Below are 24,730 nucleotides of genomic sequence, written 5' to 3' on the forward strand. Positions count from 1 at the left end.
CCTCCATTCCTCCCTGTGCCCTCAAGTGTCGGAAGTGGGAGAGGAAAGTTGGGTATTTAATATTCTTTGATGGAGTTTATAAGTATCCCAATTAGTCATTTTCCAGGATATTACGAACTCTGTACCTCATCACACGCTGCCTTACAAGGACGTGAATTCTTGACGGATTCTGGCTTTGTGATTTATTTTCCCCCAAGGTACTTAATTAAGGAATGGAAGTCGTTTGCCTTCTCTAGGCCCCCTCCTCTTCTTCCCTGGAGAAAGTTGTGAAGTCTTTCTTGTTTTGCCTTCTGCTTCTGAACCCTCTCGAGGACCAAGGTCTGTGCTGCAACGACCCAGAACTTTGCCCCAGCACTTGCTTTCTCCCCCAGCTGGGAGGGCAGAGCCCCACTCTCAGCAGAGCCCCAGGACAAGGCTGCGTGACGTAAACATCTGTCTGTTGTGGTTTGTTCCAGAGCTGGTGATGCTGCTGGAGTGGTGGTCGGGCACGGAATGCACCATCTTCACGGACCCGCGCGCCTACCCCAAGTATGGGAAGGAAAATGCCATCGTGGTTCTCAACCACAAGTTTGAAATTGACTTTCTCTGTGGCTGGAGCCTGTCCGAACGCTTTGGGCTCTTAGGGGTAAGTCGGAGACGCATTCACCCCTGCCTCACACATGTCTCTGGGTCAGCGCCACCACCTGCCCTTTGCTCTTGGTCATTCAGAACTTGCAGAAGAATCAACAGAGTTTCTACTTGACGAAATGTTGCTAATAAGCTGCATTTTACTCTTGCTTGGAGTCAGGCTTAACAGCTTCTTTTGGGCAATCATAAGAGGTACTCAACCATTGCTCCTGCTGGGCATTTTACATGTGATTCATTTATCTAATCCTTACAGCAACATGAATAGATGACGTGCCACACTCTGTTTTTTAAAAAACTAAGTTATATAGAGCTTAAATATTCGGCTCAGAGTCACACAGCTGTAATTAGATTTGGATTTCACTCCCATCCATATTTCTCAATTCCATGCTTTACTGCCTCTTTGGCTAACAGGCAGACATCACCTCTGCATTTTGATCATTGAAGGCTTAAGAACTTTGAGTCCCTAAGTGAGAGGGTGAGCTGCAGAATTTAGAATTTTTCTGAAATTCTGTTTTTCTCCCAGCTAGTTTGATTCCTTGCCCGGAGCTTGCGTGCCTTTGGAACTGGCTCTCTTCAGTTGACTTTTGTCATCTGTTAACACACCGCGGTGTCTAGCAGTTGAGCCTCTGTCGCATAGCTGAATCAAAGTCATCTGTGGCACTCGGGTATTCCAGTAGGAATGAAGTGTACATTGGAGCAGGGGCAGGAAAGGTCCTAAGAGTTTGCACCAGAACTTGGAGGTCAGGTTTTGCACCTGGGGACAATGCCCCTTACAGAGAAGGGGTAGCCCCTGAAGGCAGAATCATGGTGTTTAGAAGATTGGAGATGGGGGCTGTGAGGCCATGGAAGACAGATGGGACTAGAAGATTTGGTGGGTCTGATTCCTGGAGGCAGGTAAAGGCAAACTCCTGCCCACCATTTTCTCCTTTAGTTTTCCATTTATTCTCCCAGTGCGAACTTGATATCTGTATGTGTGTATGCACGTGTGTGTGTACACACGTGTGTGTGTGTGCAAATATATTTCTAGGAACAAGAGCAAACATTCTAGTAACCAGCATTCTCTGATTTGGAGAACTTGGCAGGGATCTGAGTTACAGCTTTGTGGATTTATTCTCTCTGATGAGAGATTGCCCCTTAGAAATTTATAGTCCTAACCCCGTCCTGGATGCCAGGGATGAATGACAGGGTTCTCCTGCCCAGGAGGAAGGTATGGGGTACCGGTGTGACTTTACTGTGGGTCACCTGTCTCACCACCATTACAGCTAGGCTTTCTGAAGTGCCAGCGTCTCCTGGAACTCAGACTGTAGTTTAGAGGCAGCCGGTGATTTTCCAGGCTTTGTAAATAGCTCTTGGTAGTGTTCATGCTTAGAATGTGAAAACTTCCATAATTCATGGAGCAGGGGTCCCTGAGGCACAGCAGAAAGCCTATTGAACTTGGAGCTGCCTTCCAATTCCTGCTTGCCCTGTGGTGGCGTTACGCCCATAAGCTCCCTGTGTGTGCTGTTCACCTTACTTCTATAATTTCTAATCCTTAGATATTATTATCCACATTTCATAAATCGCCAGAGCCTCAGTTTGGCTGAGTGATTTGCCCGAGGACGATAGCTCTTAAGTCTGATTTCAAAGTTTCTGCTCTTTCCCGGAAGATGTTGGGGCCACAAAAGCAGGAGCCCTGGGGCCCAAGACCCGCTCCAGAAACAGGGCCCTGACCACCCTAAAAAGGCCCAGACCGGCTGCAGTCAGGACCGGGTCTCTAATGCCTTCCTGGCTCATGATGTGCAAAGGCCTCATTCTGAGGGGTGCATGTCACCCGCACCTTCACAGGGTTGGGGATGGGGCCGCAGGAGCTGGCAGAGCAGGGCCATGCACAGAGGTGCCAGAGAAGCACCCAGATGCCCAGCACCAGCAGGTACGGGGACAGGCACAGATGAGGGAGAACAATGAGCCCACAACACGTGCAGGGAGGGACCCAGGCCCAGAGAGGGGACATGGCGCACAGAGAGGAAGAAACTTTCATGGAGAGGGAATTTAATCTCAGCACCATTTAGGGTTTTACTCCCAAAGGTTTTGAAATCCCTGATCACTTTACAAGTCTGCGCGTAGGGGTGGGAGTGCTGATGGCCAGAAGGTGAATCCACAGCACGCCCACCCTGCCTGCAGCATGGGGACCGCACCTCCCCACTTCTGATTTTGTCAATGATGCTGTATTTATAGGACTTCACTCATTTCTGTGAACACCAAACAACTCATGCTGTATGTAAGGGGGTCTGAGCCCTGCCACTGATGGTGGAGACCGCTCTTAGGTGTTTAGAGTCTTTGGGGGCTCCACTTGCAGGTGACGTAGGCAGGTCTGAGAGCCTGGGGCCAGGGCGATGCCTCTTCTGTTCTCACTGGAATTTTGGGAGCCTTGCTCAGTGGGGACCTTGGGGTTTCTAGATTCTTGCTAAAGTGCTTCCTTAGCCCCTGAGTCTTCTCTTCTGCAAACACCATAGAAACAGCCCGTGCTTGCTGTGCATTCTCACGAAGCAAGGTGCTACACAGAGCAGGTGCCCTGAGAGGACGGGGGAGGGCAGGCACGCGGGGGGTGCTGGCCAGCGCCAACGGGAGCCGCCAGCATGTGTCCTCCCAGGGAACCCTCCCCACGTCACAGGGAACAGCTTTGCCATCTGCTGGAGGAGCCGCGGCCCCTGACAGTGGGTGATGTTGCCTGGTGCTCGTCTCGGCCACCCTGGAAGGGGTAAGGAACAGCATTGCGTTATATTCATGGTTCAGCAGCAGCTTTCGTGTTCAGTGACCTTCAGGAAAAAAAGAACACCTCATTCATCTCTCTGCTTTTTCTTAAATAACATAATTTTGAGATCCTTCTGGAGTCTGCAGAATTTGCTTTTTAAAGAGGAAGGGAACAGAATAAGGTTCCTGACCAGGCACTTTTCATCCTCACCTGTAACAGCCCAAAAGGAAACGAGTTTAAATTGAAGTCAGTGAAATTTGCAGAAATTCGTGACAGTGGCATTATTGAATGTAAAATAGGATTCTGGGGGAAGTAACAGAATTGTCTTTTTACCAGAGAGGCTTTCAGCCTTGTAGATACACTCGGGGTCCCATGTGGCCACTGCTCACTGCACTGCCTGTCCCCAGAGGCTCTGGTTCTCCTGGGAGCCGGTGCTTCCTGGCATGTGCCAGGGCTCCGAAGGCTTTGGTTGATCTTGGAGTCGCACGCTGAACCTTTCCACCTTGGAGATGAGAGTGACATGCTGGCAGCTGGGGCACAGGTCACTAAGGTGCCCAACAGACCGTGGTGTGTAAGCACAGGTCAGCTTCCTGAGGCTTCAGGTCCCTGTTTGCTTATCTTTTTTCCTTAGCAGGCCCTGGCTGGTTACGTAAGAGCATGATCGTCCTGTCTGGGCAGCGCCAGGCCCTGGCAAGCATTCCATGAGCAGTAGCTATTATTATATTCTCAATATTTATCTGCTGGGCCAACTGGAATATTTGTCTTCAGATCCTTAAAGAAGCCACATGGGTTAGTTATCCATGGCAACGGGACGAGACCCAAAACATAGTGGCTGAAAACAACAAGTGTCCATAAACGTTCCCTGGCTTGTGTGGTCAGGAATGCAGGTGCAGCTGAGCGGGGGCGCTGGCAGGGTCTCTCAGGAGGGGCAGTCCGCCACTGCTGGGGGCTGTGTGTGATCTGCCTCCAGGCTTGCTCATGGGTTTGTTGCCCAGCCTCCATTCCTCACCACACAGGCTTGTTTTAAAACACAATGTTTCCCGGGATATGGCAACTGAGCCCTGGAGGGTGAGCCATGCTAGAGAGAGTGAGCAGGTACCCGGGGCCGGAGCTGCGGGGCTTCTGTAACCGGGACCTGGGAGAGACCTCCCATCCCTTCTCTCTGTACTGGCTGTTGGAAGTGGATCAGTAAGCACAGCCGTGCTCCAGGGATGTGGGGTGGGATGCACAGGGGCGTGGATGCCAGGAGGCCAGGATCACAGGGCCCCTTGGTGACCCCTACCCCACAGTGACATGACATTTAGTCTGAGACCTTCTCTTGCCCCTCTTCATAAATATATAATACAGCTGGGCCTGAACACAGATCAGAATGTTGTATTTCTGGCCTGGCACAGTGGCTCACGCCTGTAATTCCAGTGGTTTGGAAGGCCACAGTGGGAGGATGGCTTGAAGCCAAGAGTTCGAGACCAGCCTGGGCAACGTAGTGAGATCCCCGTTTCTATAAACATAAATCAATATATAAAACAGCAAAAAAATAGCAGCATTACATTTCTTTGCCTGGAGAAATGTGAGAGGAGGAGAGTGGCATCATCCTTCCTAGGCAGAGGGCCTGTGTGTGAGGTTGCCCATAAAGCCTTGTACTACCTCTTTAAACAGAAGGATTTTTCAATGATGATGATGATAGCAATTGATAACCTTCAAAATATGTGTCTGGCAAGTATTGAGTGTGTGTGGTTCTGTAGGAGACCCTGTAATGCCACACAGCACTGTTCACCCGCCTTTCCCCAGCTTCTTCACACACACGCGCTTGTCAAGTGCTCTTTTTCTAAAGAGAAGTCAGGAGTCTCCAGAAATGGAGGGGTGTTTCCAGCAGACATGCCCACCATGTGGTCTGGTCAGCTCTGTACGGTGAGCTGACGGAGCTCTTGCACTGTCCTCACCGCTGGCACCACCTGAGTGTATGGCCGATGCCCTCTGCTGCCCGCCATCAGGTGCATTCATTCTCAACTCTGCAGGCACGGACCTCACACCAGGAGTGGGCAGGGACGCCACCCTCTTCTCTTACCGTTTACCGGTTTGGCAGGTGTGCTGGGATCTGGAATCACATGGATGAGGAACCTGAGAGAATGGTGACGGCCGAGGTGGGCAGGCGAATCACCGGCCGGGAAGAAGTGGGCAGCTCACGGGTTCATACCAACAGCATCCTGGAAGTGGTCGTGCATGCTCATCTTTGAGAGTCCAGCCCCACACTGGACACAACGGGTCTTCCTTTTTGTTGACCAGGATTCTTTGGCAGCGTCTTTAACAAGCCAGGGTCTGATCCCACCGATCCTGAAGCCAGGGTTGTTGAAAGCGCCGGGCTGTCTCTTCCTGTGCGCGGCCCTCAACCAATGGTCACAGCTTGTGCTGCCTGCCGCACCGCCTCGGTATCACACCACGAACCCCGCCTTCCTCACTCCCTCCCGCTTTGTGTTTAGCACCCTCCAGTGCCCCATCACCTGTGCTTCTTGCAGCTGTTCAGTAAGCACCTATTGGCTACAGACGCAGGGCAAGGCCAATGGCTATTACTTTCTGCCCTGGGGACGTCCTGTTTTCCCACCTGCCCCATAATGCCTCTGCTCTGTCGTCCCATCTGCAAGGCTGCCGCCATCCCACAAGGACTGTGCTGCCCGTTCAGAAGAGAAACTGGGAAGGGGCCATGAGGACTTGTGTCCAGGCAGGTGGATAAGGGCTTTGTACGGGAAGCTCCTCTCCCAGCTGTTTGCCCTGGTGGCCATGACCATGACTCCTCAAAGCAGAGCCAGGAGGGATCAGTATCCTGCTGGTTCAGGCCTCCACGTTGGGTCTCTGAATGGCCCTCCTCTCCTCTCTGCACATTCGCACGCCTGTCCAACCCAGAATGATTTGGAGCCTGGGAAAGTGGGGGAGGTTGGCTGGAGGAGGCCAGTCAGGGGTACAAGGGCCCTGCGTACTCTGCCCCATGTGGCTGGAGGCTAAGTCTCTAATTCCAGTCTGAGGTGAATGCTTAGAGAGTGCTTTCATTTTGTGTTTGCTTTATGCATTTCCCCTGCAGCTGTGACTAATTGTGGAACAGGGTTCATTTTGTTCTGAGACTCTCTTGAGGTTTTTCGGGTAGTGTAAGGTCTACAGTGTTCTCCTCTCAGCATCAGAGAAGGCAGAAAGCAAGAGAAAGGAACGCAGTGCGAGCGAGGCCAGGCACACTTGTGCTACTGCAGTCAGCAACAATGGAGTCTGTAATCCCAATACTCTGGAAGGCCACGGCGGGGTGGATCACAGGAGGTGAGGAGTTTGATACCAGCCTGGCCAACATGACAAAACCCCATCTCTACTAAAATTACAAAAAATTAATTGGGCATGGTGGCAGGTACCTGTAAACTCAGCTACTCAGGAGGCTGAGATGGGAGAATCATTTGAAGCTGGGAGGCGGAGATTACAGTGAGCTGAGATTGCACCACTGCACTCCAGCCTGGCGGCATAGCAAGACTCCGTCTCAAAAAAAAAAAAAAAAAAAAAGCAGAATGGGATCTCTCACCTTTTGATGCACACACGCACACGCATGCATGTGTGCACACAAACTGGTTCATTACAGGTATTGATCGACTTATGACCTATGCAACTTACGACCATTCGACTTTACGACCACAATCGCTAGCACAACTGCTCCGCTGTAGGTTTTTGGAAACACTACAGTACAACATTTTGATGTGTATCAAGAATATCGCTACCGCCTGGGAGGCTGTGACGACAAAGTGCATGAATAGCATCTGGAAAAATTGTGTTAAGAGCTAAGTTAATGATTTTGACGGATTTGACAGTGAACATGAACTTGAAACGATTTGGGAAAAAATAGTAAAACTCGCTAAAGACCTTTCTTTGGAGTGTGAAATGGAAGATGTCAAAGAGTTGCTAGACAAAGAATCCGGAGAACTTACAAATGAAGAGCTAATCAAACTGGAAGAAGAAAGAGTGGCAGAAGAAGAAAGAAGAGAAGCAGAGAAAGAAGAGGAGGAGCCAGAAAGAAAGTTCACCACTAAGGGATTATCAGATGGTTTATCTTTACTGAATAAACTTCTTATACATTTCGAAGCAATGGACCCAAACGTCGAACGATTCGCAAGGATTGAACGGATGGCGCACGATGTGTTTCATCCGTATCGTGAAATTTATGAAGAAAAAAAGAAACATACAATTCGGACAAAGCCTACCATGTTTATGAAAAAACCAAGTCCGGTAACCCTAACTGCTGCCTCAGATGACGACATCAACGATCCGCAGCCAAGCACCAGCGGCCAATAAAATGTTTCGTACATGTTTATATATTTTGATATGTTTTGCAATTGGGAAAATGTTTCCTATGGTATTTTTTACACCTGTATTTTGTATTTTTGTATGCACCTGTATTTTGTAATTTTGTATGTTTTGCGAATATTAAACCAGTTGTACTGGTAATGCAGTGTTTTACTTAAACCTGACGAATGTAAAAATAAACAAAATGGTGTAGAGATGATACAAATGGCATAAAATTAACAAAGAAAATTATGATATATAACAATAATGAAAGAAAATTATGATAAAATATGACTTAAAGATTTTTATAACATCATTTCACAATACTGTACATACAGGTATTGATCGACGTACGACCTATGCAACTTAAGACCATTCGACTTTACGGCCACAATAGCTAGCCACGACTGCTCCACGTCTGGCAGCGCAAACTTTGCCCAGCTGGGCGTACGACAGTGCGGACCAGCTTCCGGCAGCACTACCATCTCCGTGTGCACCATTTCAACTGTACATATAGCCTACTCAACTTACGACCAAATTGTGTTATGACTGGTCTGTCAGAACCAATCATGGTCGTAAGTCGAGCACTGGCTGTATTTTGAGCGCCAGTCTTTTCAGCATTTGGCTGTAACTTAGGGGAAGATTCCAGGCCCATACCATCCTCTCTCGCGCACACCTTTCTTTCCAGGAGGGTGTACAACAACTTACTGGCGGGGTTTAGTGGTGGAAATGGAACACAGAAACGGAAAACGTTCTGCTTCTCCCTTCCCACAAGACTGGGAAGCCTCAAGGCTTCAGATCTTCAACCCAAGGCTGCTCCGTCTGTGCAAAGGTATCGATTAAGAAGCCCTCTTATGTCAGGCACTGAATTTTGTGTTCTTGGCACCTGCACAGTGCCTGGCATAGGGGCTTTTTAATCAACACTTTTGCATGGACAGAGCAGCGTTGGGTTGAAGATTGTGAGCTTACGCACCACACATCAGAATGGAGGCTGCACTGTCGGGAGACTTGTGAGGACTAGGGAGTGATCAGGCCCGATGGCTTGTCTGGGCTCCAGGGAGCTGAAACATTTGCTACAGTGTCTCTAGCTGGTAGTCAAGAAAACAGTCAGAGGACTCAAGGGTGGGCTGTTTAGCCTGCTTTATTGTTAAGGAACATCTCGCCTCTTTTCCAAGTTCTACTTAAGCACCTCATTTTATATATTTAGTAGAAGTAAATCACCTTGAGTGAACCCAAATGACTAACTGGTGGCCATACTGGCAAACTTCAGGAATGACTGGACGTTTGCAATCAAAGCTGGCCATAGAGCCTCAGCCCTGACGGGTTCCTTGCTGGTGTTAGTGGGGGCGGAGGCTTCGCAGGAGCAGGACACCCTGCTGCTCCCGCCATGCTCCATGCACACCGGGGCTTGGAATCTTTGCTCTATGCCTTGGCGGGTAGCCATTTTGGAGAAGACCTTAACTAGATTGGCCTCATTCTGATCTGTTTTCACCCCAGAGGCTGTCGAGCTTCAGAATGTCAGGGTTGCGGTACCAGGTCTCAGTCCCACTCTGCATCGGCTCTTTCCAGTGCCCAGGGTCTCTGCAAGGGCTGGCCCACTTGCCAGAGGTACTGACCAGGTTGTGGTGCTGGCTGCTGCCCTGAGCCGTGGGGGTCTTAGGATGCGCCGCTCAACTAGATCAGCCCCAAGCAGCTGCCCTAAGACTGCTCTCTGTCTCTCTCCACAGTGGGGTACTCCATATGAAAACTTTAGATTGTCTAAATATGCCTGCATCTAGACAGCTCTGTTGCTAAATCTAACTCATCAGTAAATCCTTTCAGGTTGACCTGCGAAATAAATCCAGAATTGATGAATTGGTATATTTTCTTGTACATTCTCTTTGAAAGCTGTTGGCATCACACGTGGAAGCCTCTGCTTGGCCTCCAATTGGGAGGGCGATGATAGTTATAGCATATTGAGCCTGTTCCCTGGGGAGCTGTCAGCACACTGTCATAGTACTTTCTAGTCTCTTTGTCACAAGTGAGTCAGCTCAGGCACTCCCTGTACAGGTTACCTATTCAATTGTGCTTGAATAAATGTAATCTATTGTTACCATTACACTAAAGCATGGCTTAGAAAATGGGTTGAATAAGGAGATATTCAGCACTGCTTGCTCTGTGATGAAAATAACGTTATTGAACACCCATGACAGTCTCAACTGTGTGGTTTTGTAGACGTTTCCATACATGAATCAATCTTTACAGGGACTCCAGGGGATATGTATTGTCTTCCTCATCACGTAGAGGGGAACAGAAGTTCAGGAAGGCTGAGGATCTTGAGCACAGTCACACAGTGGGTCGTGGTGGAGGCTGGTTAGAAACAGGACTGTCTCATTCCAGAGCTTTTCAGGCAGCCCCGCCAGGGAAAGGGAATCGAGTGACGTTTCTTCAGTTTGGAAGGTGAAAGTTTCTACCTTAATATTTTAGCACATTTCTTACCAAACATAATTAACATCAAAACCTAGGTGTATTGATAACATTCAAAATTTTAAGGCTGAAAGATGGATTATGTCAGTATAAGGAAAGGTACGTCTCTTCTGTTCCTTTTGATCATGTAATCCCAGCACTTTGGGAGGCTGAGGCGGGAGGATCACAAGGTCAGGATTTTGAGACCAGCCTGACCAACATGGTGAAACCCCATCTCTACTAAAAATACAAAAATTAGCCGAGCATGGTGGTGCACACCTGTAACCCCCCAGCTACTCAGGAGGTTGAGGCAGGAGAATCACTTGAACCTAGGAGTTGGAGGTTGCAGTGAACTGAGATCACACCACTGCATTCCAGCCTGGGGGAAAGCGAGACTCCCTTCTCAAAAAAAAATAATAATAATAATCAGCTTTTGCCCTGTCCCGAGGGTGGCAGCCTGCTGACTCCTCTATGGTGTTGTACGATATATGGTGCACACCATAACCCATGGGACGTGTCTTCTGTGGGGCGTCTAAACAGTTTTTGGTGACCTAACAGGGATGGAAATAGAGAGTTCCATCCCAGGTGACCATCTGTGGTCACCCACATCACTGTCAAAGTTGTCGTTTCCTTTTAGCAGCAGGTCATCAGAGGCCAGCCACTAGGACCCACTGGGCTCTTGCAGGATAGAAGTGTGAATAGGACATCTCCATGAGAGCGCTTTTCCCCAGCAGAAGCCATGACGGACTGCGTGGGGCCTCTCACCTTCCCAGGGCCAGCGGCTACTGCTCTAGAGCCTCCTGGCTACAGAACCAATCATCGTGTATAGCTCCTTCATATTGCTACATGTTTGCAATGAGTTCAGGTAAATATAATTTAAAACAATATCACGGGCACCGCACATGGTAAGCCTCACACCTACACCGGTGAGTTCACTCACCCACGAGGATGTGCCTGGCTTCCGCTGGGGCAGCGCTTCTGATTTTACAGCTAAGTTCTCTTGGAGAGAATCTGCATGTTGGATTTGTATGAAAAACAAATTCCATCAGAAAATGGAGATGCTAAACTTGGAAGGTATCTGCCTTTTCTACCCATGTGAGGGAAGTTTCTTGTTTTTTTAAAGTAGGGTAGCAGTTGGCTGTTTAGACCGTCTTCCGTTCTGCCAGTGGGTTGGGGGACACGGTTTCCCCTGTGCGGAGCTGAAGCTGCAGAGAGGCATGGGAGGGCTGGGCAGAAGAGGAGCGAGGGCTGCATGGAAGCCGTGGCTCCCCTCGCTGTGGGCATCTTAGGTTTAGGGCTGCCCCAACAACCCACAGCCCTGGCCCAGTCACTGTCCCATCGATCAAGGAGCATCTTGGTCAATTCCAAAATTAAGGTGAAATGATACACATCCATCAGCTAAAAAGCAGTTCTTGTGTCTCTGCTGCCCCCTCCATCCCACAGAAGCCCTGGTCTTCCTCAGTGTTCGGGGGGGCTGATGTGGACACCTGGCGGGTGACAGCCAAACTGAGCCCTGGGGACCCGGGACTGCTCTGAGAGTCCCCAGAGGGGACCTGTTGGTGGCCAGGCTCATGCACCTGCGTCAGCCTCAAGATCTCTGGCAAGTGCCGCTGCCCGTCTTGGCCTCAACGACGGGGGTGTGTGGGGGGGGTGTGGAGGGCACTGAGCACGTCTTCTGGTCTGGGTTTACTCCCAGCTCAGACCAGCCATGCCCGGAGATCTCTCTGGGCTCCATGGCCTGCTCTGTGAGTGGAGACTCCTGTTTGCCTCAACTGTAGAGCTCAGCAGAGTGGGCCGAGCTGTCTCGGAAAATTTGGATTCGAATGAGTATCTGGCCAACAACTGTTCGAGAAGGATCTTAACCTCATGCCTGGGACTGCTACATTTTCTAGCATTTGACATTTTCAGCAATCAAGAATTACTATATTTTGTAATATAGTAATGTCACAAAACTGAGTGAGATCTGCAGAAAGGTGCACGAATTAGTGTCACACAGCTGCATGGTGGGCTTAGCAAGCGCACATGCAGGGATCACCTGGAAACCGTTTGGATGGTGGTAGGAGCATCCTCAGGACCCTGAATACCCTCGACTGCTCGAGGCTGCCTTCACAACTTCTGCCCTCTGCACTGAGAACCAGGGCCGCCTTGCCTTCTGCCCCAACATGGGCAGGGTGGGCACAACCTAGACCACTAGCTGAAAGGTGGGGAGGGCTCCAGGGTCCACGGCCTTGATGTCATGTGTTCTGGGACCGTCCTGAGGCGTCTGGTATGCACGCCTTCTCCTCTTTTTCTACTACAGTCTCCAGCAGCCCCGGGAGGTGGCTCTGACACCTTCTTCATGGGTCCCTGGGCTCCTTCCTCTGTTTCAGGGTTCCAAGGTCCTGGCCAAGAAAGAGCTGGCCTACGTCCCAATCATCGGCTGGATGTGGTACTTCACCGAGATGGTCTTCTGCACGCGCAAGTGGGAGCAGGATCGCAAGACGGTTGCCACCAGCCTGCAGCACCTCCGGGACTACCCTGAGAAATATTTTGTATGTCGGCACCAGAGCAGCTGTGTCCTAAGCACTCCTGCAGGACTGTGACCGTGGGACCCCGTGTGACTTCCACAGGACACATGACTGTGGAGATGTGTGTGACTCCAGGGCTGTGTGTGACCTCAGGGTTGTATGTGACCATGGGACCACATGTGACTGGGGCCACGTGTGACTGTGGGGTCGTGTGTAACCCCAGGGATGTATGTGACCATGGGGCCATGTGTGCCTGTGGGGCGATGTGTCACCATAGGGCCTTTTGTGACCTCAGGGCTGTATGTGACTATGGGGCCATGTGTGACTGTGGGGCCGTGTGTGACCCCTGCCTCCTGCCTTCCAGTTCCTGATCCACTGTGAGGGCACACGGTTCACGGAGAAGAAGCACGAGATCAGCATGCAGGTGGCCCGGGCCAAGGGGCTGCCTAGCCTCAAGCACCACCTGTTGCCGCGAACCAAGGGCTTCGCCATCACCGTGAGGAGCTTGAGAAATGTAGGTAAGGAAGAGTGTGTGGCCCTGGGCCTCCGTGGCAGCTCCAGATGGGCGGAGCTTGCTTCCTGCCGGCACTTCCCAGCTTACATGAGGCTATGAGCTCAGAGTGGCTGTTCAAGTCTGGTCTTTGGGACTGGGAACCGAGGGCAGATGGCACCTGCATCCCTGGCTGGCACCCGGGGTGGGCACCTACTTTTCCTGGAGTGCCCAGGCCAGCATTGCCCTTTGCTGGCAAATAGGCTGGGTGCCTGGATATGGCCCATGGGGTAACCTGGCTCCAGGCTTGCAGGCACGAGGCAGCACGGTTGGGTTTGAGGGTCATTTCTTGCCCACCCATTGGCATTGGCTGAACTCTGAGCTTGTGGCCTGTTGCAGCTGGCCTCAGAGTCTAGAGCCCTGAGTGGCCATTGGTAAGAAGAAAATAGCAGCAGCTTGCCTCTGGCCTCTTGTCATGCTTTTGTCATCTTTTCAACCCGCCTGGCTCCAGTTCAGAAACACCCTCTGTCTGCTGCACAGCCGGCCTCCCTCCCAACCCCCACAGTCCCTTGGCCCTTCCCCTGGGCTCCAGGCCCTGGGGGCAGCTTCCTTCTGCTCCTTCTCAGGGAAAACACTTCAGGTGAGCCTGGCTCCTTCCTAGAGGGAGCTAGAACCCAGCTGAACGTGGCGCCAGACCCACGCTGTCGCCCTCCTCAGCCTTATTCTCCTGTCTCCTGTCTTCCTTCTGGGACTAAGGGCAGGGGGTCCTGAACTCCTCCCCGGACCTGCATCAGGGGCTCCTCAGCTTCTCCAGCCCTGCCTGACCTCCTACCAGGGCCTCTGGAGCAACAGGGCTGGTGAATCTGTACCTCTAACAAGTCCCCACGTGGCCCACCAGCTGCAGCAGTGGTGTCAGGCCCCCAGGCAGCACTCCCTCGTGGCCTCTGCCTATTAAACACACTCACCCTTGCACACCCAGGCCAGCGCCAGCCCCGCTTCCTTCTGGGCCTGCAGGAACCCAGGCCCGGCGGTCTGTGCCCCGGGCCCTCTCTCCCCTCTGTGTGCCCGCCCTGCCCTTCTTACCCTTGTTTACCGGTTTCTTCTTGCCCACATTCTTCCCTTGCTTCCTCATCCCCCTTCTGTTCGCCAGTGTTCCCTGATGACCCTCTACTGGCACAATGCCATGCGCTCCACACACAGTCACCATCAGTCCCCACGACATCCTGGCAGGCAGCTCTCACTCCCAGAGAGAGGACAGGAAAGCAGGCTCTGGAGTCTCGGTAGCTCACTCGGGCTTACAGAACCGTGGGCCAACGGGCGACCGCCTCTGTGCCCCTTCCCCTCTGCCCAGCCTCGTCGAAGGCTGGCGGCACAAAAGGGCGCTAGCTGTCTAAAAGTCTCTTTTGCTCTGGGCTCAGCCTGAGGGCCAGAACTCACCTGCCCCCTGCTGTCCCTGCCTCCACACTGACCCTGGGCCCCAGGGCCAAGGATGCCCCCATTGCTCACTCCCCTCCACCTCCCAGCCCGCTGCGCGCCACCCTCTCCAGCAGAATCAAGACCATGTGGACTCCCTGATCAGGAGACCTCACTGAATCCTGTTTCCTCTGCTGACCAGCTGTGCAACCCTGGGCAAGTGACCTTACCCCTCTGGTCCTGAGTTTGCTCTGAGTTCTGCAAAATCTGTCAGGGTTGCAAGGATGCTTCAGTGAGAAAGCTGGTTGGACCAGTGGGCTTCCTGACTGAGCTTCGCCTCTGCAAGGCCATCCAGCTCTCTGCTGTTCATCACGGGGCATTAACAAGGCCCTCCCTAATAACAGCCACCACCGGCCCTAGGCGCCTCTGACATGCCAGGCCCTGCACGCACTGTATGTGTAGGGTATCCTCACAGGTCTCAGGAAGGTAAGGAGCAGGTGCACTGTGCCTCAGCCAGTATACAGCGAGCCAGGAATGACTCCTGGCTGGCAGGGGCTGGTCTCCTTCTGATGGGTCTTGCGGTTAGAATCAGGCTGGCTCTCCATTCAAGACACTTTTCTTGAGGTTTTCCTCTGGAAAACGAGAGTTGTGCAAGTTGCTGGTTTATAGGCGGTTCTTTGGGGAAGCTGTGGGTTCTCCCCACCTTTGCTTAACCAGGGTCGGCTTCTTCTGTTGTCTGCATGGGTCCCTGTGTGAGCGAGTCAGAGGAAAGGAGGTGTCAAAGCCGCTGAACTACGTGAGCTCCGCGGGCCCTTCTTCCTGAGAAGCCCTAGGACGCTACAGTCACGGTCCACACAGCCTGAACAGCTGTTCCTATAGATGCCTGTTTATGCAAATGCCTGGGAAATGTGGTAGGCGTCGAGGTTCTCTGCCAGCAGCCCTCACCGGGCAGCTGCTCCTCAGCAGGGCTCAGGACAGTCCCGCCTCCAGCCCCAAGGTGCGGGCGCGTGGTCTCGGGCACTCCTGCCCCGTTCCCAGGCTCTCCTGCAGGCCAGCAGTAGGACCACCACCACTGGCACAGCCAGTCCATCTGCAGACCATGCCCGGTGGTCAGGCAGCAGGGAGAAGAAAACAGACGGTGATTTATTGTTTCTGAATCTTGGTTCTACATATTCCCAACCAGACTGAGTGCCTCTCCTCCCCCTGCCATCCTCCCACGCCCTTTATTAATCTTTGCATGTGTGTAAAGCTCCCAGTGAAGTGTCTGGCTCATCATTTATTGAACACAAACCACGTGCTGGGCTCTGCAGTAAGTGCCTGACTCCGTCATCTCAGCAGCTGTGTGACAGAGGCTCCCTTCTCCAGAAGACCTGGCCCCAGCCGGCTGGGAGATCCTGCCACTGGGATAAGGTGGCAGCCACTGGGGTTCCCACCTATTCCTCCTTCTGTCCTGTGCTCTCACACTTCAGCAAGTGGCCACTGTTTGCACTGTGCATTTATCCACTCTGTTCCGTCACTTGTTCCTTCCTGTCTTCTCCCATCCTTTGATCCAGTGAGCATTTACTGAGCACAGGCCAGGTCCCAGGGCTGTGGCACGAATTTTGAGGTAACTTCTAATACTCTGATAGGTTAACTCACCATTGGGTAGACGTGTTAAACTTACAGATACTTGTTGCTTCTCAGCCAAGCTTCAACTGACTACAATCCCCTTCCATAAGGAGTTTCTCGTCAGTATCTTATCCTAGGATAATTTGTAGCTATCTTATTTTCCTAGGGGAAAATAATGCTCATAGAATGGATATGCCGCTGTAACTGAAGCACATCCTTAGATAGTTTCCTTTGGAATAATTTTTCTTATCCACATTTGTTTAAATTTTGGTGTTTGTTGACTAAAATGATAGGCTGGGGACACTGGAAAGTTACAAATCATTGTTGTAGTACCTCTAGACCTGACTTTGCAGTATAGCTTTAAAAGTAATCTGGGCTGGGCATGGTGGCTCATGCTTGTATTTCCAGCACTTTGGGAGGCCGAAGCAGTCAAATCACTTGAGGTCAGGAGTTCAAGACCAGCCTGGCCAACATGGTGAAACCCTGTCTCTACCTAAAATACAAAAATTAGCTGAGCATGGTGGTGGGTGCCTATTATCCCATCTACTTGGGAGGCTGAGGCAGGAGAATTGCTTGAACCCAAGAGGCAGAGGTTATAGTGAGCCAAGATTGTACCACTGCACTCCAGCCTGGGTGACAGAGTGATACTCCATTTCCAAGAAAAAAGAATATATAAAAAAAGAACTCTAACCACATCATTTCTTGGTGACCTTAGTCAGCAGTTTGATTATTGTCTTCCATTGTGTGTATCTACAGAACAAAATTGGGTTCACACGCTATATACTGCTTTGTATTTGTTTTATTTTTTATAGTTTCAGCTGTATATGACTGTACACTCAATTTCAGAAATAATGAAAATCCAACACTGCTGGGAGTCCTAAACGGAAAGAAATATCATGCAGATTTGTATGTTAGGTAAGTCAAACCGTTTCCTTTCCAGAAAAGACAGTGCCCATTTCAAAGTAAACACATCACAGATGACCTAGAGACTTCTTCCAGGGATCCCGGGTCACATGGACTTCTTTGCAGACGGTTTTGCATCGAACTTGTACACATTCTGCTATTGTGAGTCATCTGCTGAAGTCTCCTTCCATGCTAGTCACTTCTGGATCCTCTTTAACCAGCTCTTTCTTATCAAAGAGCTTAGGCCGAACAAAGGGAAGGCCACGTTTTAGAATTATTTTGGCGTTGGTGTGAAGAGAATATCTTATTGACCCTTTTCCTGGGTGATGGGTGTGCTGTATGGAATACACACAGATCTGTATTTATATAAGGCGTTCTAGGCACAAATGCAAAGCCCTTTTGCAGTGTCTCACTTTTGTGTTATGTTCCAGGCCATTAATGATTTTATTGAAGACCCTTCCAGATGTATTAGTTGAACTAGTTTTCCTTGCCTGCTTGTTGACTTATAGAATGGGCCTAAGAGCTCCAGAATGTCACCAAGATCAGCGGGAGACAGTTGAAAGGTGCTGCAGATGGTAATCACAATGGCAGTTCACACATTAAAGCCCAGTGTGACCTGGGCCAGGGATGGTCTTGGCTTGTTGTGCTGTAGGTCATCTTCTCTGAATGCTAATTGAGAGAATCTGAAATGCCCACTGATGCAGAACTAACCCAGTGACTTAGAACCTTCTGATTAAAGACCTTATGGAAGCCAAGTTACAACACGGCACCGTGAAAATCCAGTGGCCCTTTGTTCCCACCAGGTCGCACCGAATGTCCAAGCTTTTCTGGGAGGTGTTTTGTGGACTGGCAGCCAGTTAAGTAGCTTCTGATCTAAAAACGATCTGGCTTTCCCATAAAAATAGGACAGCGTCGTCACCATCACTGTCTTCTTGTCTCATGGTGCAGGCGAGTCTGGCTGTGACTCGGTTCTGTGGCATATGAAGGCAGGAGGAAAAGGGGACCTTTAGACCTTCTCCCAGGAATAAAGCGAGGTTTTATTCCCCGTGTTCTCCGAGAGCTGGCAGGAGCTCCACCTGATGGCCAGTTGGGCTCAGATATTTGGGAAAACCCCAAGACATGTGCAAGGTTATTTCCTCTCAGATAGCTGCAACTCTCCCAACCATGTGTGAGAATCAGCCCAGAGATGATACTGACACGTTCACTCGCCGAAGCCAGATCACACTCGACCCCAGAGGAAGGTTAGCATTGATGCTGTTCAACACACATCTTTTCTTCTTGTAGCTGCCCATTAAAAATAATTGAGGCATTTTCTGAACATACATCAATACAAAGCACGGAGACATCAAGGGCGATAATGTCAAGTTGCTGAAAAGAGCCAAATTCACTACATTCCCACTATCCAAATAAATACTGTGCAGACTTGAGAGAGCTGATTTCCAAAGCAGAGTAGATCAGAGAGCAAAGAAGTAGAGGATTCACAGAAGTACAGTGTGTATAGGAACAAAAAAGGTGAAAGAATATTTCCAGAGAAGCTTACGGGGTAAGTTCTAATTATGTGAAAAACTTACCTCTGTACAATACTGCCTTGCAAAAGAAGTGGCTCATTATAATTTGTTATAAGATGGAATCCCATCATTTATTCTCTTAACAGACTCTAGTGTGATTGATAAGCTCTAAAGTCTTCTTACTAAGATATTCCTAGGCCACAGAAGGCAGTGAAATGACCTGGGAAGTCTGGCCAGATGCAGACTTTGACATGGAGAAAACTGAGTATAAATGAACATCCATTGAAATCACAAGAGCCAACAACCTGAGAATAGGAATGGCAGAGGTGGCAGAGTGACTCCTCCCCGTGCTCAGTATGGGCTTTCTGCAAATGACAGAGTGGCAAGCCCCTGCCAGCGGCAGTCCCCAGAGCCACCTGAGTCTCTGAGCTGTTGCTGGTGCACAGTGACTCAGGGTTCCTACCTGAGCCATGGTGCCTGGGGAAGATGCCCTGGCTTCTTCCATCTGGGAGAACCTTAATTCACCATCCACGCCACTGACTTGTCAGAACCTTTGCAGAGTCTGCCTTAAGGTCAACGAGGCCAGAGGCATCATTTAATGGGAGATAATCTGGCATTACCAGGAAGTCGGTTGCTTGGCTAAGAAATTACTAGTGTATTATCTCCGATACATTGATTCTATGTAGATTGGATTGTTTCATGTGGAAACTGAGGCCGTGTTGTCCTCTTTGGGAGAGGCCAATATCAGGTTTTGGGGCCTTTTTGTGAGGTGGGAGGGAGGATGGAATGAGGCAATGTTCCCTGTTCTGACAGCATCTGTCTGTACCACTGAACTGGGCCCGGGATTGTTCCCTAATGGGTCATAATTGCATTTTGGCCTATGTTTTCCCCAGTATAGATGTGGAATGCCCCTTCTTTCTATCACTTGTGTTATTCTCTTCACTTCCACATGAGTTAGGCTACCCAGATAAAAACAAAAAAATGGCAACACCATTCCTGGAAAGTGTATGTTGGGAGGTGGGCGTCGCCTCCTCCCTGCCAGCTGCTCTCTGCCTTTGCAGGAGGATTCCACTGGAAGACATCCCTGATGACGATGCCAAGTGCTCGGCCTGGTTGCACAAGCTCTACCAGGAGAAGGTCAGTGCACTGGGCACCAGGGGTCCCTTCACGTCACAGCTGTGGATGCACCGTGCGGCCGTGTGGTGACACAGGCATTTTCCTGGTAGGCGAGATCTCAGAGCCAGTTATTAACGAGTCTGCAGCCAACCCTCTCTTGGCAATAAAGAACATTATCTTTTAAGGAGGGGCTGGGCACAGTGGCTCATGCCAGTAATCCCAGCGCTTTGGGAGGCTGAGGCTGGAGGATCACTTGAGGCTAGGGGTTTGAGACCAGTCCGGGCAACATAATGAGAACCTCTCTCTACAAAAAATTTAAAAAATTAACTGGGCCTGGGGGTGCACACCTGTAGTCCCAGCTACTGGGGAAGATGAGGTGGGAGGATCGCTTGAGCCTACAAGTTCGAGGTTACAGTGAGCTATGATTGCGCCGCTGCACTCCAGTCTGGGCAACAGAGCAAGACCCTGTCTCTAAAGACAAGTAGGTGAATGCAAGCTACATTCAGAGCTGTTTTGTGGAGGCCAAGGTCGGGAGCAGCTCTGGGTGGTGCGCAGAGCTGGGGGAGCAGGCATGGTGGCCGGTGAGGAGCAGTGTGCTCCCCTGCTCTGGCCCTTAAGGACAAGGACCACTTTTAGGACTGGCAATTGTTTTTTTTTACTTAAACTGGAAGGGTCTTAGAAGGGCAGCAGTGAGCATCGAGGCTTGGCCCCCGTGGTAAGTCCTTTGCAAGTCCTGGCCATGCACTCGGGTGATGTCTGTGGGCTGAGGCCGAGGCTTTTGAGTGCCCCTCATGGAGCCTGTCCCCCCCTACACCTGCTGACTAACAGGAGCCCCTTCTTCCTTTCTGTTCCCCTACTTTCTCCTCTGTTCTTTTTTCTTTCCTGTTCTTCCTCCCCTCCTTCTCTCCCTCCTTTCTTCCCCCGGGCCCTAAGACACATTGTCTTTGCTGAGCTGTGGCTGGGAAAGCTAAGCAGATGTGCTCTGCGCGTGTCTCCTCTGGAGTGCCTTTGTTGCCGGCTGCAGTGGGTGTTTGGGGAATCTGCCACCTGTCAATAGGATCTCGTTCTCCTTTCAGCTTGTGGGTTGATGCTTCTTTCTGGAAACAAACCGACTCTCCTTCGTTCAGTGACTCCATTTCCCAATTCCAGCTTTATACTGTGCCACACAGTAACATACAGAAACAAAACCACGAAGTCCTTTCCCTGTGGGGCAAATTTTATTACAAAATGAGCTGCAGGACCAAGACTGGCCGTGGACATTCTGCTTCGGGAGCCTGAAGTGTGGCCGGAACTGGCTGCACTGGTCTGTGGGAGGAACTGTGGCAATGTCATGGGCCAAAAGTGAGGGGTGGGGGTGAGATTTCGTGTTTTAAACCAGAGAGAAAGAAAACTTTAAAATGAATGGGGCCAAGTGTGGTGGCTCACACCTGTAATCCCAACACTTTGGGAAGCTGAGGCAGATCACCTGAGCTCAGGTGTTCGAGACCAGCCTGGCCAACATGGTGAAACCCCATCTCTACAAAAATACAAAGCCAGGCATGATGGCGGGTACCTGTAATCCCAGCTACTGGGAGGCTGAGGCGGGAGAAACCCTTGAACCCAGGAGGTGGAGGTTGCAGTGAGCAGAGATGGTGCCACCGCACTCCAGCCTGTGTGACAGAGCAAGACTCTGTCTCAAAAAATAAAGTGAATGTGAAGTTCTGAGTTGTGCAGCTCATAGAAAAGGGAGTGCTTTCTTCTTGCTAGTGGTACAAATACAAAAATCTTGGCCTAGCAAATGTCTTTCTGGAAAACAAGACAGAAAAAGTCACCATGGTAAGTTCCCCTTTGTGATATTACCATAAAAAAATACTATAAAAACTATTAAGGAAAATTCTTTCAAAAACCACATTTGCCCATTTTTAAAATGGGTGAGTTTTATAGCATGTAAATGACACCTTAAGCAAGCTATATATAAATATATATTAGCAAAGTGCAAAAATATCACCCTCCTTACCTAGTTCTCAGGTGCCCCCCCAATCCAAGAGAAGAAAAATCAGCCCGGTCTGGTGGGCAGGCGGAATGCTGCTTCCTTCCCTGGCAGGGCTGGGTACCACCTCTCTGGGCGTCACCTGTGCTTCTGTCATGGTGCTCACCTCCTTGTGTGAAATTGGTCAGTGTCCTCCACCATCGGATCGCTCTCACTGCTTGACGGTGTGGTTGGCACACACGTTGATTATTCTCAAACTGCTTGATGATGTGGCTTCCCTTGGCCGATGTCCAAGAGCAGAGTCATGTGACAAGTGACGCTTGCTTTGGACCAGGCTCGTGAATGGGCTGCAGGGGGCCGAGAACAGAGCGGAGGCCCCTGAACTGCCCAGGGAAGGGCTGGGGGTTCTCCTTCCAAAGTGGCCTAATTAGTGACTAATACTATAAGTGGCTCTGAGAGGCGAAGAAAGCCTGCGATTCAGTACACCCCGAACGGAAATGGAGAAAAGTGTGAGGTACTTCCGACCTTTCTATCTCAAGTGGTTAAAGGAAAACAGCCAGCATAAGTTTCAATTATATTTCCATATAGTTGGAAACATTTTTTTCCAGAAACCTTGACTCCTCATTTTCCAGAAAACTTCGCTCATTTTCCAGAAAACTTGACTCCTTAGAGAACTGGGAGATCACCAGGCTAGTTCATGGGACACAAACTGGGGCTCGCCGTGACTCACACCCATTTTTGTGGGCACGCACACTGTCAGCCACGTGCAACTTTAACAATAGCTGAGGCAGCTGCCCACGTTACAACCTGGGCAACTCCCGGTGGCTGCCTGGCTCAGCTCTGCTCCCTGGAGGCGGCTCTTGCCCTGGCCCCTCCCCTTATGTGGCCCAGGGGGCATCCTGGTGCCACAGCCCCTCATTCCCCATGTCCTGACACAGCCCAGCTCCCAGCTGCTTGAGCACCCCTGCTGACTGTCAGGTTCCTGGGTCCCTCCCTGGTGCCCAGCAGCTTCTTGCGGCCGAGCCCTAGTCCCTCAGTGGGAACTCCGTGGCATGAGACACCCAGGGAAGAGCCACTGTGTTCTTCGCAGTACATTTACATGGCACTGTGAAAGGCCCCCCGTTCTCACCTAGGGACTGCAGGGAACGCCATGAGGGCTCCAGAGTAACTGCTGTGCCAGCTGCTCGGTGCCATGCCCTGGGGTGGATGTGGATGAGTAGATGGTTCCCACTAAGAATCTGCTTAGTGGAAGGACATGAGTCTGTTTACTTTTTACATGGTCTAACAATTGCTTAGAAGAGTCACCTTGGACACCCAGTCCTGAGTTTGCTGTCACCTCGGAGAGCCACACGCTGCAGCCCTCAAGCCCTTTGTCATTCACGCTGCCTTGAATCATGGCCCCCAGAGCCCTCCAGTGGCAAACAGGGTGGTGGGTGCGCGTGGGCTGCCCTGCAGGAGCCGAGGTAAACTGGCTGTGGAGAGGCCACAGTGGCAGAGCGTATCCCGGGCCAGGCTGGGTGGCGAGCTCCTCCCTGACTGTGGGCCAGGTTTCCATGGAGTGTCCACTCCAATCTCCAACTGACTTGTTGTAGAAGGCACTGCTGCCCCTTTAGATAGACCTGGGCCTGGGCTCAGGGATGCAGGCGCTTGCTCGCAGCAGGTGGATCCTAGCCCAGGCTGGCTGGCGCCAGAGCTCATGCTCCATGCCCTGCCACTCCCAGTGTCCCTGTGGGAGGGGGCAGCCAGTTGCAGCATCAGGAAGACAGCAGCTGCCCACAAAGCGCTCTCTGGAAGGAGCTACAGTCCCCAGTTCTGCCGAACCCCATTGGCACCTGTGTGTCTCTGTGATTCCCTTGGAAGCAGGGCCTCAGGAGGGACCTGCCATCAAGCCCTGTGTGGCGTCTGAGGGTCCCCTTTCTGTCCCCTAGGATGCCTTTCAGGAGGAGTACTGCAGGACGGGCACCTTCCCGGAGACGCCCATGGTGCCCCCCAGGCGGCCCTGGACCCTGGTGAACTGGCTGTTTTGGGCCTCGTTGGTGCTCTACCCTTTCTTCCAGTTCTTGGTCAGCATGATCAGGAGCGGGTCTTCCCTGACGCTGGCCAGCTTCATCCTTGTCTTCTTCGTGGGTGAGTGGAGGGCAAGGGGCTGCTGACAGCACCGCCCGGGAGAGGTGGCACCAGGGCTGGGACCCAGGTCGTCTGTGTAGGAAGTTGTACCATGGATGAGGAGCAGGCTCACACTGCAATCACAGGGAAACTAGACTTCAGGATGAGTACAAGGCTCTCCAATACCAGGTCTGGGACTCACTCCATAGCCTGGATGGCCCAGCCTCCCACCTAGCGCTGGATTCCACACGTTCTCTGCTGGGTGGTGACGCAGCTGCCACTTCCACTCCCAACAGTTGGGAGTGCTCCGTCCCTATACTCTGCTCACTGGTGTCATTTCCTGCTTCTGAGCAAAACCCTGTGCTGGAGCCCGGTGGGGACGGACGGGCAGCTCCCTGCCTTCCTCTGGGGTGCCTGTGGCTTCTCCTTTGCTGCAGGTGGACAACACCGAGTGGAGACTCAGTGACATTCCACTGATCCACGCCGGCTCCAGGTGACCAGTATTCTTGGGCTACTGCTGCTTCTTGGCGTCAAGCCTCTGCACGCTGCTCCTTGCCTCTGTGGTGGGCAGCCGTGTCATGCCTGCTTCCTGCCCTATGAACAGCAGACCTGTGCTTCCTGGAGCCAAGGAAGACTTTGGGGTTTCCCTGTGAAAGGCCTCGTCTCCCCAAGCCTGGCATCCTCTCTGAGGCTTCGGAGCCCCGGAGACGGCACATTGTCCAAGCCCACAGAGGTCGCATGCTTCCTTCAAATGGATGGGTCTCAGTTATTGTCTGTGAAATGCAAAGATGCTCTGTGCCCACCATAAAAGACCCAAGCACTATAAAAGTGCAGAAAATTGCAAGTGTGTCAGGACACAATTCCCCCATTGAGGCTCCTGGTCTGTTCTTTATCAAACTTTTCCAAACGTGCCTGTTAAGTTCCTGCCCCTCATTCACAAAAGAATCCTCTTTACCTGGGGGCCAGCAGAGGCAGCCAAGGATTTCTGAGCCCCTGTGA

At 51.2% G+C, this 24,730-nt stretch overlaps 1 protein-coding gene across 3 annotated transcripts in view; it reads left to right on the forward strand.

Moving 5' to 3' along the window:
- AGPAT4 (1-acylglycerol-3-phosphate O-acyltransferase 4) overlaps positions 1-24,730 on the forward strand; it is a 132,630-nt gene that overhangs the window by 101,179 nt on the left and 6,721 nt on the right. The window contains exons 1-7 of one of the 3 annotated variants that reach the window (XM_032253130.1): positions 53-318; positions 456-625; positions 12,481-12,642; positions 12,983-13,136; positions 16,942-17,044; positions 19,602-19,677; positions 23,554-23,752. In XM_032253130.1, the coding sequence (XP_032109021.1) occupies positions 464-625; positions 12,481-12,642; positions 12,983-13,136; positions 16,942-17,044; positions 19,602-19,677; positions 23,554-23,752 (856 nt within the window). In that variant the 5' untranslated portion in view covers positions 53-318; positions 456-463. Of the gene's footprint in view, positions 1-52; positions 319-455; positions 626-12,480; positions 12,643-12,982; positions 13,137-16,941; positions 17,045-19,601; positions 19,678-23,553; positions 23,753-24,730 lie in introns of those variants that run through there. The other 2 variants (XM_032253128.1, XM_032253129.1) reach the window with 2 other exon arrangements.

The sequence above is a fragment of the Sapajus apella genome, unplaced genomic scaffold, assembly GCF_009761245.1.
Source record: "Sapajus apella isolate SASKATOON/1434 unplaced genomic scaffold, GSC_monkey_1.0 scaffold82, whole genome shotgun sequence".
NCBI classification, from domain to species: domain Eukaryota; kingdom Metazoa; phylum Chordata; class Mammalia; order Primates; family Cebidae; genus Sapajus; species Sapajus apella.